Source organism: Ctenopharyngodon idella, chromosome 9 (genome assembly GCF_019924925.1).
Source record: "Ctenopharyngodon idella isolate HZGC_01 chromosome 9, HZGC01, whole genome shotgun sequence".
In the NCBI taxonomy this organism is placed as follows: domain Eukaryota; kingdom Metazoa; phylum Chordata; class Actinopteri; order Cypriniformes; family Xenocyprididae; genus Ctenopharyngodon; species Ctenopharyngodon idella.
The window spans coordinates 2,814,605-2,829,993 of NC_067228.1; the positions used below are offsets into that span (position 1 = coordinate 2,814,605).

The 15,389-nt window shown below is 36.4% G+C and overlaps 1 protein-coding gene across 13 annotated transcripts in view; it reads right to left on the reverse strand.

The window, feature by feature from the left end:
• The window catches only part of LOC127518294 (bromodomain adjacent to zinc finger domain protein 2B), a 99,795-nt gene that overhangs the window by 37,897 nt on the left and 46,509 nt on the right, over positions 1-15,389 (reverse strand). For 9 of the 13 annotated variants that reach the window (XM_051904746.1, XM_051904754.1, XM_051904749.1 and 6 more), the window contains exons 3-6: positions 11,286-11,390; positions 7,321-7,509; positions 4,043-4,192; positions 248-411 (exon numbers count right to left, since the gene is read on the reverse strand). In XM_051904746.1, the coding sequence (XP_051760706.1) occupies positions 248-411; positions 4,043-4,192; positions 7,321-7,509; positions 11,286-11,388 (606 nt within the window). In that variant the 5' untranslated portion in view covers positions 11,389-11,390. Of the gene's footprint in view, positions 1-247; positions 412-4,042; positions 4,193-7,320; positions 7,510-11,285; positions 11,391-15,389 lie in introns of those variants that run through there. The other 4 variants (XM_051904748.1, XM_051904745.1, XM_051904752.1 and 1 more) reach the window with 3 other exon arrangements.

Sequence of the window (15,389 nt, forward strand, 5' to 3'; positions counted from 1 at the left end):
CTAAAAATAGGTGGATAATATTTTTTGACAGAAAGTGTAAACTGCAGTGAGTGGTTCACAGCATACTGATACGAATGCTGCATATATCAGGAAAATATTAAACACAGTTTATCTACTAACACAAGTCAACTAATTAACTAAATGAAAAATTTGAGTTCCACAAGAGAATACAACAATGTACGGGTTTAGAACGACAGGATTTCATGATTTCATGATTTCATGATTTCAAATGTCATGTAATCCTTACCTGGTCCTTTGTTTTGAGTCTAGTTTTCTCTTCTAGCTGGTTTAGTGCTGGTTTTGGCCTGGTTTTCAGGCTCTTGGTCTGATCTGGAGGTTTGAGGGCTGGAGAGGGTGTAGAAGAGGCCGAGCTCGAGTTTGTTTTTCCATTAACTGAACCATTCAAACCTGCTTTGGAAAATATAATGTATGAAACAAACAAATATTCAGTTACAGTATGAGTAACTACACTCTAATAAAATGCTGGGTTAAAAACAACCCAAGATGGGTTGAAAATGGTCAAACCCAGCGATTGGGTTGTTTTGACCCAGTGGTTGGGTTAAATGTTTGCCCAACGTGCTGGGCAGTTTTATTTAACCCAACTATTGTTTAAAAATGACTATATGGCTGGCTTAAAATGAACCCAAAATATGTCGGAAATTAAAAATCAGACACAATTACTAGAGGCAACAATAATAATCAAAGGTGAACATTTATTAATAAGCAATTTAATGTTTATTGTTTAACTATTATTCATTAAACTTATTAATAAATGTTCATTTATTAAACATATGAATAAATGTTAATTTCCAACATATTTTGGGTTCATTTTAAGCAGTAATTTTTAAACAATATTTGAGTTAAATAAACTGCCCAGCACATTGGGCAAACATTTAACCCAACCGCTGGGTTTGTCCATTTTCAACCCAACTTGGGTTGTTTTTAACCCAGAATTCTTTAGAGTGTAGATTAAACTAAAAATGAATGGGCAAAATAATTTTCTTATTTATATACAAAGTACCAAGCTCACTAGGTTTTAAAACATAGCCCGAATTTAGGAAAACTGGCATGTCATCTAAAAACAGTGAATGTGAGATGCCTGTGAAATCAACGAGGATTATTTTCACCACAAGTATAGTAGAGGTGTAAATACATACAGTTTATATGTAATACTGTAAAGCATCAGCAGGATGTTTCAGTCCTGAGGCTAGAGATTCACAGTAAATAGTTGAACATAGACGCATCAACATGTCATATACAGCAGCTGTGGTTTAGTGTGAAACAAATCTTGTTTATCACAGTTTACCCACTTATTAAAAAGAAAAACATGCTGAAAAGTTTAACTTATCTGTGTTGTTATATGATTGATATTTTGAATTTCCACCATTGTGAATCCACTGCTAAAAAACCCTACACTAAACACTTCTCTTGTAGAAAATCTTAGACCCGTTTCTCTTCTCCCATTCATAGCGGAAACACTTGAATGAGTATCATGTTTCCTTTCGCAGAACAACCAACTGGATGATAACCAATCAGGTTTTAAAAGCGGCCACTGAACCGAGACTGACGGTTAGTGAAAACTGATTCCAAATCATCAGGTCTCATTCTGCTGGATCTACTGGATCTGCTGCCTTTGACACAGTTAATCATCAGATCCTTCTGTCCACTCTCTCATCACTGGACATCACAGGAACTCCACTTTGCTGGTTTGAATCTTACCTCACATGTAATATCCAAATCACATCAACTGGTCACGGGGGTTCCTCAGGGTTCAGTTCTAGGACCTCTCCTCTTCTCCATACACTACATCACCGGGACCCATCACATAGACACATGGTTTGTCCTATCATTTCTATGCTGATGACACACAGCTCTACTTTTAATTTCAACCAGATTATCCAACAGTAGCTGCATGGGTCTCAGACTGCCTGATGGACATCACGGCATGGACGAAGGAACATCACCTACAGCTAGGCCTGTCATGATAATCAATATATCGACATATTGCACGATATATGGACATGACTGTGATCATTTTTGGTGACGCAATATATATCGCTTAGTATGTTTACACAAAAATGAATGTTACCACATTTTGCCGATTGCTCTGCCTCTGCGAGGCTCAGGCAGCTCCTTCATACAGAGGACGGACATCAACAGGTGAAAAAAAAGGCATCTTTTGAGGCGTTATAGTGTTTTCCTGACAACTACAAACAATTTTTTACAGTCAAAATGCACTCGGTTTCCACAATCCACTGTTCCGCTGCAAATCTAAACATGACAGAGCGTGAAAAGGTGTACACTCACAGCTAGGCCATTTCATACGGGAAGCGGCAGTCGTGAGTGTCTAGTTCGTTTTCACAGAGAATGCGTTTTTGAATTCCACTGCGCCGTTTTTCCATGCAAACGTGCACGTTTGTCCATTGCAATCGCGTCTTTCGCAGCATCCTGTGCATGACGTGGCGTTATAAACCGGGGCGCTCAAGTTAAAGGGTTAGTTCACCCAAAAATTAAAATTATCCCATGATTTACTCACCCTCAAGCCATCCTAGGTGTATATGACTATCCTCTTTCAGATGAACACAATCAGAGATATATTTAAAAATATCCTGGCTCATCCAAACTTTATAATGGTATTGAATGGGAGTGCGGTTTTGAATCCCAAAAAATGCATCCATCCATCATAAAAATAATCCATACGGCTCCGGGGGTTAATGAAGGCCTTCTGAAGCGAAGCAACGGGTAAAAAAAAAAAAAAAAAAAAAGCAATTTTGTAAGAAAAATATCCATATTTAAAACTTTATAAACTAAAGTAACTAGCTTTCGGCAGACAACCATAAGCATGCTGCGCAAGTTGACTTGCGCCACAAGAGTAGCCCCTGATGCGATGTATGACGCAAAATGTAGGAGTATCGTAAGCTTAGACGCCTCTCGCGGTTTAAACAAATAGGGCTGGGCAACAAACTCAAGCTCATCTTCTCACATTTCTCTTTAAAAATTCTCGTTTTAGACTTCTAATTCGTGACCTGTGTTTTGTTTTGCTCCATTCTCTGCACTTCCGCGTTCATCAATGGTCTTAAAATTACAATAATATTGCATAATCGCAATTATTTCTGGGACAATATATCGCCCAACAAAAAGTAGCTGTCGTGACAGGCCTACCTAGAGCTCAACCTAGCAAAAACAGAGCTTCTCGTCTTCCCTGCCACTCTGACTGTACTACACAATTTCACCATCCAGCTAGGTACATCAACAATAGTCCCATCAAGTTCGGTCGGAAATCTTGGGGGTAATCTTTGATGACCAGCTAACCTCAAAAGAGCACGTTGCAAGTTTGCACTGCACAACATCAGGAAAATCAGGCCGTTCTTAACAGAAGCTGCACAACTTCTCGTCCAGGCCATTGTCATTTCTAATGCTCTTCTGGCTAGACTTCCATCATGTGCAATCAAACATCTACACATGACTGAAAGTGAGTGATGCCTTGTGGTACCTTCACTGAGACATACAAAAAAAACTTTCCAAAATGTTTTCGTTCACTGTTCCTTGCTGGTGGAATGATTTTCCCAACCCTACCTAGAATGTTGAATCCCTGAAAATATTCAAGAAACAGCTGAAAACACCTCTTCCATCAGCAGAAAAAATTCTTCCTCTTCCTTTCACTATTCCTCAGTCCCTCCCTGTTCTAGCTTGTACTATTCTAAACAATGTCTGAAACTTTGTATTACTAGCACTTCTCGAGTTTATTGCCTCTTAATGATGAAACACTTGTTGTATTCCTCATTTGTAAGTCGCTTTGGTAAAAGCGTCTTAAATTAATAAAATGTATATGTAATATAATGTGAATTTTAGAAGGACAAAAGCAATTTTTCTCTTAGTATTTGGGCACAATAATGTATCTTAGAAGGTAGAATATTTATATTGCCTATATTATGAATCAGCCTTCATGTTTGGAGCACACTGACATCTAAACATGTCGTCAAGGTAAGCAACTCATTACTTTTAGGAATAAAAATACACACACAAAGCATAATTAACGCACCTTTAGCAGGAGTGCGTCGGGGAGCATGAGACTGGAGGAGGGATTGCTCATGGTTCAGCGACGACATGCTGAATAATGCCGGCAGACCCAATAGATGAGGAAAAAAGGCCGCTGACCCTTGACCCTGAGCGTCTGCAGAACGCCACCAATCTAAGGAAACACAGAGGAGCACAATTTAACATTTCATAGAATCATGAGAGACTCGAGAGTCTTCAAAGTTTCTCATTTGTATCTGTTATTGCAGCTGTAGTTCATTAAAGACATTTCTTAAGGGCAAAATGATTCCAAATTCTAACACCAATCAAACACATTGAATCAAGTCAAGTCAAATGTATTTATATAACGTTTTTCACAATAAACAGTTTCAAAGTGGCTTCACAGAAAATTATGATGTTAATGTTTATTTGATCTAAATATCTTCATGCCTTATAGTCACATTTATCAGATTAGAGCTGGGTGATAATATAGATAACATTTTGTGACGATAAACAATTGAGCAGATTTGCTATATTGTATAAAGTATACACTCTAAAAAAGGCTGGGTTAAAAAAAAAAACCCAAGAGGGGTTGAAAATGGACAAACCCAGTGATTGGGTTTTATTTAACCCAGCGGTTGGGTTAACAGTCTACCCGACGTGCTGGGCAGTTTTATTTAACTCAACTATTGTTTAAAAATGACTATATGTCTGGCTTAAAATGAACCCAAAATAGGTTGGAAATTAAAAATCAGACACATAATTACTAGAGGCAACAATAATAATCAAAATGTGAACATTTATTAATAAGCAATTTAATAAATGTTTATTATTTAATTATTATTCATTAAACTTATTGATAAATGTTTATTTATTAAACATATTAATAAATGTTAATTTCCAACATACTTTGGGTTCATTTTAAGCAAGCAATACAGTCATTTTTAAACAATAGTTGAGTTAAATAAAACTACCCAGCAGGTTGGGCAAACACCCAACCGATGGGTTAAAACAAACCAATCGCTGGGTTTGTCCATTTTCAACCCAACTCATATATTTAACTTTATATAAAAAAAAATATAGAAAAAATATTTCTTATTTTGCTAAGAAATAGAAAAATCAGGCAGTTGAGGTTTGCTATATAATATATATTGCTTCATGTGAGTATATGTGAATAAAGTTGGATATAATATATATATTAAATTTTATATATAGAGCTGTGCTAAAAAATATTTATATGCGTACTAAAAATACATGCAACAGATACTGTATCGTGTTAAAGCCTGTTTCTGTATATTGTTCTCATTCTCCATATCAATAACACAAGACACATAAGCACCTCACCTCTGCTTGAAGTGTCCATAAAACAGCACAAAAATAGCTTTAATTTATCCTCAACTGTGCCATAACCACAAACAAGCTAGCTCATAAATCCAAGCAAACAAAGCAACAAATCTATACAAACAGTCACTGACTTCATTCAGGAGTGATGCTAAATGATTCAGAGCTACAGAAAATCCATCTTGTGATTACAGGCCTCTACTCTTCAGATTGTGTGTGTGTTTTCATCCCCTAACAGCAGTGTTTTGTTCCATCCACTCTCATTTCAGTCCTTCATTATAAACATGCTGAAGATGGTAAATCTAAAGCAGACATCACATGCTATTTTCTCCAAAAGCTGGCTCACACATGGCTCACACATCCATCTGCAAACACACGGTTCTTGTAAACATCCACTTCAAGACAAATAGTACAGCATGTCCTACACAATAATCAGCATCATATGAATACAAGTTACAACCTTAAAAGCATCACTTTAGGTCTGTTTGAAAGTTTCAATGTCCTTCAGAATGAGGACAGATTTGTATGATCCCGATCTCTTGCTCATCTGCTCCTGCTCAGAAAGAAACCTTGCTTATCACGAGGCGTTTAAGGGGCTGAAACCGCTACAGGAGGTTAAAGCAAAGCTCTGACCCGAAGCATTCAGGCCTTCATAAATGTCATGGCCTCAGCGTGGACCGCTGGACTGATGAAAAGCACTATAAAGGTGATACATGTTGCCCATGTGCTCACAAAAACATGTGCAGTTCACATTTGACTCCCAGCCCCAAAAATAAATAAAACTTACTAGGGCTGCCCTCGACTGAAGATTTTTATAGTCAACTAGTAGTCGTTCTTTTAAGCGATTAGTCGACTAATCTTGCGTTTATATTAATAAACCATTTAAATCATAATAATGAGCCTTTAATCACCTATATATTACATAATCAGCGCTCAAACGCACAAATAAAGCTTTCAGCAGAGCACCAGCAAAAATTATGATTATGAATGTGGAGTAAAAAAAACAGAAGGAGACTGTCTGATCTTTTTAATAATTTATTGATAGTGTTTTGTGTGTTTTTGGCTGCAGTGATGAAGTCGACGATGCCAACTCGTCATCTCGCAGTAGTGGATGCGCCTATATGCACGTTTTATATGGATTACATAATCTGAGAATACTTGTTTTAGATTTGAATCTGTTCATTTTAAAATAGACATTTTAAGCTTTCCATATAGATATATTTCTTATGTCTGTGGGGCAAGTATAAGCTGAGTTTCGGTTCATTTTTGTAGTTCATCGAGACGGCAGAAAGCACATCCTGTTTGTTTTCATTATTTTACAAAAGCACAACGTTTTTTGTTATTGTGAGTTTACATAAATAAAAGCAAACCATTTACAGTTTCGAATGCTGGATTATTCTTATCTGTATGACCAAAAATGACAGTGTATTTTAAGTTAAATGCAAGTGATCGCGCCGGCGCCTCCTTGTAACGCAGTAAGCGCACTCTCCACACAAACACTTGGAAATGAACCTAATAATAGCGCACATTTATCTAGGTTAACGTTAAAGCGAGCGGACTTGTGAATAGTTACAACTTACATATTTCAAGTGATAAGCCATATTTGAGGTTGATGAATGATGAATGTTTGGATTTCTTGCCGTTAACGATCTGTCTGTCACAGACTGTGTGATTTCGCTAATTCCTGTTAAGTTTTAAATTTTTCTGCGACTAACCGACTAATAACAATTTTAGTTGACTAAGCCTCTTCTCACCGACTAATGACAAGATATTAGGGGGCAGCCCTTAAAAATTAAAGATGGTTATGTCTGAAAATCCCAGCAGATCAGCAGGCGAACCATTGTCATTTATGAGTAAGATCGCATGGGTGTTTGATCTTTTAATGATTAATCGTGCGGCTCTAGCAGACACATACTAGCATCATTTCACCGGAAGCTAATGACATCTTTTGAGCCAACATACCTGGCAAAGCTCCGAGCTGAGAGCGGGCGGCCAAAGCAGCCGACATTCCCAGAGTTCCCAGACCACCGAATTCAGATCGGAGAGGAGAAGAGGAGTGCAGACTGAAGGCTGGGTGATTGATCATGGGAAAGGCACCGGAAACTGAAGAAATTCCCAAGCCCTGATTGCCAACCATTCGGAACAAATGACCTGAAGAGAGAAATCATAAAATATCTCATGGGTGCATAACAGTCGGATACATAACAACTATTCACAGTAATTTGAAAGGAATAAGTGTAGATTTACAAAAAATGATGCTATTTCAAAAAGGAAAAAGAAAAAAATATTTTATTAAAAAAGTATTTTATGTACTAAAAACAGGTCAGATATCTCATATCATTGTATTTCAGTAATGCACTTCGCTTCTATAAACCACACGCATAAATTAAAAGCCCTTCATACATCTTTTTTCTTCATTGCTTAGGTGGGCTGAAGGCTTTTATTTTTTCCTCAAGTCATTTACTGCTAAAACTCCTGAGGGATTTGCAGAGAATAGAGTATGACCACAAAAGCTGGACACAGGAAAAATTCCCTTCAAGAGAAACAAAAAAAGAGCCTCGTCCCTCGAGCTGCTGTGATTGCCGCTTACATGCAAAAAAAAGGCACATCTTTGCTTTGAATCTCATTCTAATGAGCTGCATATTTAGCGTCAGCTCCTTTGAGGCTCGGCCCGTCGATACAGGATGAGACGGTGAAAATAAATGGCTGGAAAAAACGGCCGAAAGGCTGGTTTCCATCCCTCCCCACTGTCCCCCCTCATCTCCACTGCAAGAGGCAAAGACGTCTGCAAACAGCCTTTAAATATTAATGCACTCCAAGAGGTGGAATAATCAAAATTGACCCGCCAAGAGGAAAGTAAAAAAATAAGTATGTGAAATGTATTTGCTTTACCACTCACTATTTTTGTTCTTTCACAAAAATCACAGGAATAATTCAGCCAAAAATAAACATCTTGTCATAATTTACTCACCGGTCACATGTCGTTTCATATCCTCAGATTCAATATAGTATATATATATATAAACAGAGTGTTCAGGATGAATTTGTTTACCTTTGTAATTGAGTGAAATTGATCACTGTGAATATATCAGCTCTAATATACACACATAAACACCTGACTAAATTCATTACTCTGGTCAAAACAGGTTATCTTTTGTGTATGATTGTTTTTGTGTGTGTAAAAAATGAGAGATTCAGATACATAATTCATCACTGAGGAAGAAACCTCTAGTAATTATATGGGAAAAAAGGAGAGATTTTCTCTTGGCATTTCTTATGAGACAGAACAAAGAGTAGACGCAGAAAAGCACACATCGCAATTTATAAATTTGCATATTATTTTTGTGGTTAGGCTGATCTGACAGCGTCTGCATAAACAGCAGACGTTCACCCGCCCCGCATATAACGTGTTTAGGAAAAGGACACAATCTCTGATGAATCTCTCAGATCGCACAGGCTAAATGAGAGGTCATCAGCAGACGGGCAGAAGTCAGTCTAGTTGTTAGGGTTTATTTATAAAGCAGCTCTTTATACTTTCTGTCCAACTGTTAGAAGTGTGAGAGACAGCTGAACTCACCATTTACACAGTGTCATACTCATGATCTGTTAATAAGGTGTGTGTGTGTGTGTGTGTGTGTGCGTGCGTGTGTGTCTCCGCTGACAGCACTGATGGTAAAAGTGAGCATGTCATCTTGATCATACGTGTTGCTAGATCTCCGACCTTGCTCTTTCTTGTCTTGTTTTCTCCATGGAGGCAAAAGCAGCAGTGCCTCAATTAGGGCATTATGAAATAAAACATTTTTTCCAAATTTTTGAAATCATGAAACTACAAATACAAACAATTACATGTTTATGGTCCTATGATATCGGTTTTTATTTTTTCCCAAATTCCAGATCTTCTCTCTTAATTTTTAGGGATTCCATTTTAATGGTTTAAGTAAATTTTAAAAATCAAAAAGCATGTTTAATCAGTTGGATTCATAAGAATTTTTTTTTTTTTTTTTTTTACAATAATAGGGAGAATAATATATATTTTTTTTTTTTCTTCAAAAATTCTATGTTATCGGTTTTAATCTTTCTGGATTTATGATTTAGTGCAAATTTATTATCGGTGGTAATCAAATGAAGGCTTAAATTCAGAAGTAATATCCAATCAATTGTTACCATATTTTACTTAAAGGATTAGTTCACTTCAGAATTAAAATTTCCTGATAATTTACTCACCCCCATGTCATCCAAGATGTTCATGTCTTTCTTTCTTCAGTCGAAAAGAAATTAAGGTTTTTGAGGAAAACATTCCAGGATTTTTCTCCATATAGTGGACTTCACTGGGGTTCAACGGGTTGAAGGTCCAAATGTCAGTTTCAGTGCAGCTTCAAAGAGCTCTACATGATCCCAGACGAGGAATAAGAGTCTTATCTAGAGAAACCATCTGTCATTTTCTAAAAAAAATAAAATGATACACAAATGCTCATCTTGCACTGCTCTGCGATGCGCCACGCATTACGCAATCACGTTGGAAAGGTCACGTGTGGCGTGGTAGGGCGAAAAACTCCATCTCATTTTCTCCTCCAACTTCAAAATCGTCCGACATCGTTGTTTTACCTTTCTTGTAAAGGCCATTTAACTTAGTCTTTGATTTGTCTGACATATGGTGCGCTCACACCAGACGCGAATGAAGCGTTAAGCGTGAGTGATTTACATGTTAAGTCAATGCAAAGACGCGACAGACATCCTGCGGCGCGAATTGAGCGTTTCGGGCGTTTGACGCGCATAACGCGTGATTCGTGCGAATCGTGCGAGTTGAAAAATCTGAACTTTTGTGAATATTCGCGCCGTGTTAACCAATCAGGAACTTGCTCCAGTAGTGACGTGATTACGATGTAGCGAGTGGAGGCAGAAATCCGAAACAACAATGGAGGACAAAATCATCGTCGCTGTATGTGGATACCCGGAGCTGTACGATACATCTTCGTACTTTTATAGAAACAGGAATAAAAAAGATCTTGCTTGGAAGAAAGTGAGTGAGGAGGTCGGACAATCTGGTAAGTTGTAAAAAATGCTCTTTACTCAATTTGAGCTATATATATGTGCATATTGATGGACCCAGACACGGTGCCAAACAAGTCTACACCGTTTTTCAGCCTTCCATAGCACAAACGCATCTACCCTCTCAACAAAATCAATGTCTGCCATTTCGCAAGGAGACTGGAGCCGTCTGGCAGAAGCCCCTCCATGACACGAATTCGCATCTGTTATGAAGCGAATTTCACGCGCGAATGAAGCGAGTAAACTCAAAATGTTCAAGCGTCCAACTACGCGCGAATAGCGCGATTTATTAGCGCACTGTCGCATCTGGTGTGAACGCCCCATTAGACACCAGATTGGTACTTCTGCCTACGTCACACGTGACCTTTCCAACATGATTGCGTAATGTGTGGCGCATCACAGAGCAGTGCAAGACGAGCATTAGTGGTTAAAAAGCATATAATTTTTTATTTGTTTTTAGAAAATGACCGAAGGGTCTTATCTAGAGAAACCATATTCCTCGTCTGGGATCATGTAGAGCTCTTTGAAGCTGCACTGAAACTGACATTTGGACCTTCAACCCGTTGAACCCCAGTGAAGTCCACTATATGGAGAAAAATCCTGGAATATTTTGCTCAAAAACCTTCTTTTCAACTGAAGAAAGAAAGACATAAACATCTTGGATGACATGGGGGTAAGTAAATTATCAGGAAATTTTAATTCTGAAGTGAACTAATCCTTTAAAATCATGCCGTTTACCGAAATCTCCAGATCATTCCTATGGCATGTTCTGTAAAGCGCGTCTGAGAGAGAAACAGTAACAAGAGGGAGCAGATCTTGTCGAGGGGTGTGATCAGCTCGTGGCTTTCTGTGTTTGATATCCCTGAGTGTTTTCTTACCGCTCTTGCTGTGTGTTGTTGGCGACGAGTCTTCTGGGTTTGCCGCAGCTCTTATAGAGGTCTGACTGGAAGTCGGGGACACCAGCCTCTCCGCTGACTCCATATCTGACAAATAACATGAGGAACAATCAATAAATTTTCAATGCACACACACCAGAATCAAACAAACATAATCCGTTTAGCCAAATCTTTCACTAATAACGCAAATGGCCAACAGTGAGAAAAACAAAAGCATCTAAGAAAACATGCTTGAGCTCCAGCTGCGACGTGTCCTGTGGCGTTAATGTCTATGCAAACTATAAATGAAGCAACAGCCTCGCATGAAGGTGGCAGACAAGCACATCTATCATTTATATCTTGTGTTCTGGCATCGCTGCTCAGTAGAGTCTCTGGTGATGGACGGTGAGAGACACTGAGGCTGAAAGACAATAGCAGCATCACAGACCATCAGCTGCAATCACACTCACACACACCACATTTACTGTCTGCATATGTAAGTGTGTGTTTATATGCATGAGTAAATCTCACACCGCCGGTCAAGAACATGTCCCAATCATATTTTACTATAGAACTATTTTTATAAATATGTAATGTAAGATTTTTTTTTTTTTTGCATTATGACAATTTTCATGACAATTAAGAATATTTTCCTTCAATTAAATATTATTGCCATATATATATATATATATATATATATATATATATAAAATTGTATTTAAAATAAATGAATCCCACTGATTTTTCTTCAATGTTATGGGCATCTAAACACTTTTTATCATGACAAAGCTTCTTTTATCAAAGCCAAATCATATTTTAATATAGAGGTTTATTTATGTATATGTATACTTATTAAATAAGAAGATATTTTTCTTAAAAGAAAATCAAGCCTATGTTTAAGGCCATTAAAATTTGTTTTGCATTATGATATATAATAATATTTTCCTCCAATTAAGTATTATTATAATGCAAAACATTTAAAAAATAAAAATAAAAATTTAAATTTTAAATTTATATTTTAAATTTTAAAGTATTACATCATGATGGTTTTTGTTTTATGTTTTTTTAATTTATTCAGATTTAACAAAAATAAATATATATAAAATAAAAGACTATAAATTAAAATTAAATAGTTGTATTTAAAATAAATGAATGCTATATTTTTATACATTTACTAAATAAGAAAATATTTTTCTTAAAAGAAAATCTGATTAAGATGATTAAGTTTTTTGCATTGACAATTTTTTCCTTCAATTAAGAAATGCCAAAAAAAACAAAAACAAAACTAAGATATATGATTTAAATATTTATATATTTATACATCATTATGGTTTTTGTTTTATAGTTTTAAATTTATACAAACTATATGTAAATCAATAAATAAATATAAATAAACATAATAAATAATGTCAAGAACATGTCCCAATACTTTACTATAGAACTATATTTATAAATATATAACATACATAACAAACATACATACAAATATTTGTCTTAAAAAAAAAAAAAAAAAAAAAAAAATCAAGGCTATATTTAAGATTATTTTGCATTATGACAATTTTATATTATATATATATATATATATATATATATATATATATATATATATATATATATATATATATATATAAAATAAATAAATACCACTGATTTTTCTACAGTGCTATAGCCATCTAAACACTTTTTATCATAAGAAAGCTTCTTCTATCAAAGCTTCTTTAATCTTGAGAACAAGAAAGATTAAAAAAGAAAGACATGAACACACACACACACACACACACACACACACACACACACACACACACACAGAGTATAATTCTTGTATCAGTGCACCGAGATGCTTCTCCTACAGAATGCAAATGTCAGCATCATTATCGCTTAGGGTGCATCTGCATTACAGCGAATCACACCGACTGACAAGCAAAAATAATTTACGATTTTTCATGGCCTGCATTTGAAAAGCGATACCAGACTGAGGGCGGTGCTGACACGCACAAATAAAACGGACTCCATCTAAATTACCTACTGAAATTTGCATGCATATTTAAAGCCAGTCTTATTTTCCATAATGGTTTTTTTTTTTTTTTTTTATCTTTTTCTTCTTCCTCTGTAAAATCTAAAAACGTGATTTCCTTTTGAGCAATTCACATCTAATCCTTCCTTTAGATGAAAACTGAATTTTAAAAACACTGCATATAACAGCCAAAGAGCAAACAGGGGCAAAATATTATACCAGGTCTATCACGTTTATAATTGTTTCCACATTTCACTGAACAATACAAGAAATAATTCTTCAAAAAGCACAGCCAGAGATAGATATAAATTTTCTACCGACATTTACATTTTTAATTAGCTTCTAATTTATAATAAATCAATAACACCATGTGTGTCCAGCAGAAACCAAGTGTTCACAGGTAAACATTTGATTTCTAGTATTAGACGAGATATTAGACTACAGACAATAGGACGGCTTCACTGGAAATTAACAATGGAGAGACGTCTTGACCGTTTAAATTGTCGACAGCTTTAATGCGCACAAACTGCTGAATTAATTTGACATGGAGTGCCACAAATATTGACACACAGTTGATGTAGACACTGCTAGTGAAGAAAAGGACATAATAGAGTCAACGTGATGGAAGAGAAAACATCCAGGGCAAATCGAAGGCTTGAGTGACCACGAGGGCTTGAGAGTCTGATTTCTCTTTAATGAGTTGATGTGAAAATGTTGTACAGCTCAAAATGTCACTTCTCACTGAAATGACACACAAAATGTACATATTTCACCCCAAAATCAAAAGAAAGACAGACATTTTTTTTTGCTTGATGAAAATTAAGCCTATATTAAAAATGTTAATATTTTTTGTTGCACTGTCACATTATTTACATGACATTTATGCATGTTGTAACTTGAAAAGCAAGTATTTATGCATCATTTAAACTACATATTTTTATGAAACACAGTAAATTAAATAAATTATTTTAGATTTTGAGGTGAAATGCCACCTGGACATGTTTTTAAATATTACCTTTCAGTTAGCTGGTAAATTTGAGAGTATAAATGAGTGTTGCACCTCTGTTTGCTCATTGTCCATATTATAGCAGATGGCTGATGGCAACAGAGATAATTATACCAATGTGAACTCTTCTCATTTCCACACACACATAGACCACATTTACACTACAGGTCTTGATGCCCAACTTCGATTTGTTGACTATATACGATTTTTTTTTTTTTATGACCAGCTTACATCATCTTTCAAAGGGGACATATCATGAAAATCTGACTTGTTCTGTGTTTAAGTGCTATAATCGGGTCCCCGGTGCATCTACCAACCCAGAAAACGTGAAAAAGGACAACCCAGTAACTTTGTTTTGGCAAGCCTTTCTCTGAAAGCATGTGAAAAAACGAGCCGCTCAGATTTCACTCCCCTTGTGACTTAGGAAGGGGATCTTATTATAATATTACCGCCCCTTAATCTGCACATTTCCACCCACAGCGCCATCATTTTATTGAGTCTCTCCATCAGTGTCCGACTCTGTGTTTGAACAATGTAAGGCTGAACACCGTTACTGACAATCCTCATTTTGGCTGCGTGAGATTCTCCACCTTTGTTGTTGTTGAGAAACCAAAGCGCGAGCTGTTAAAGCTCCGCCCTCTTCTTCACACAAAAACGGCGTGTTTTTGCTCACACCCAAATAAGGGCAAATTTGACAAGCTATAATAAATGATCTGTGGGGTATTTTGAGCTGAAACTTCACAGACACATTCTAGGGACACCAGAGACTAGGGCTGGGACAATACATCGATTCTCGATCGATAAAATAAATCTGGATCGATCCTGAAATTTTTCTCTTGAATCGATTCTGAGCTTAGTTTTAACAGCAGATGGCGCTCTAGGCATGCTCAAATGCTGACGAAGAATGGACAGCGATTGTGCGTTTGGCTGAGTCAGTGTAAGTGGTTAAATATACTTGCACTTTGGCTCAGAATGATTTTATGACGCGAGATTTGTAATTTGCTTCAACCATTTTGAATGATTATTTAAGGTTGAAGTGGTGTGTGTAAAGGAACTGGAAGCAGGCAGTGTATGAGTGTTTCTAAAG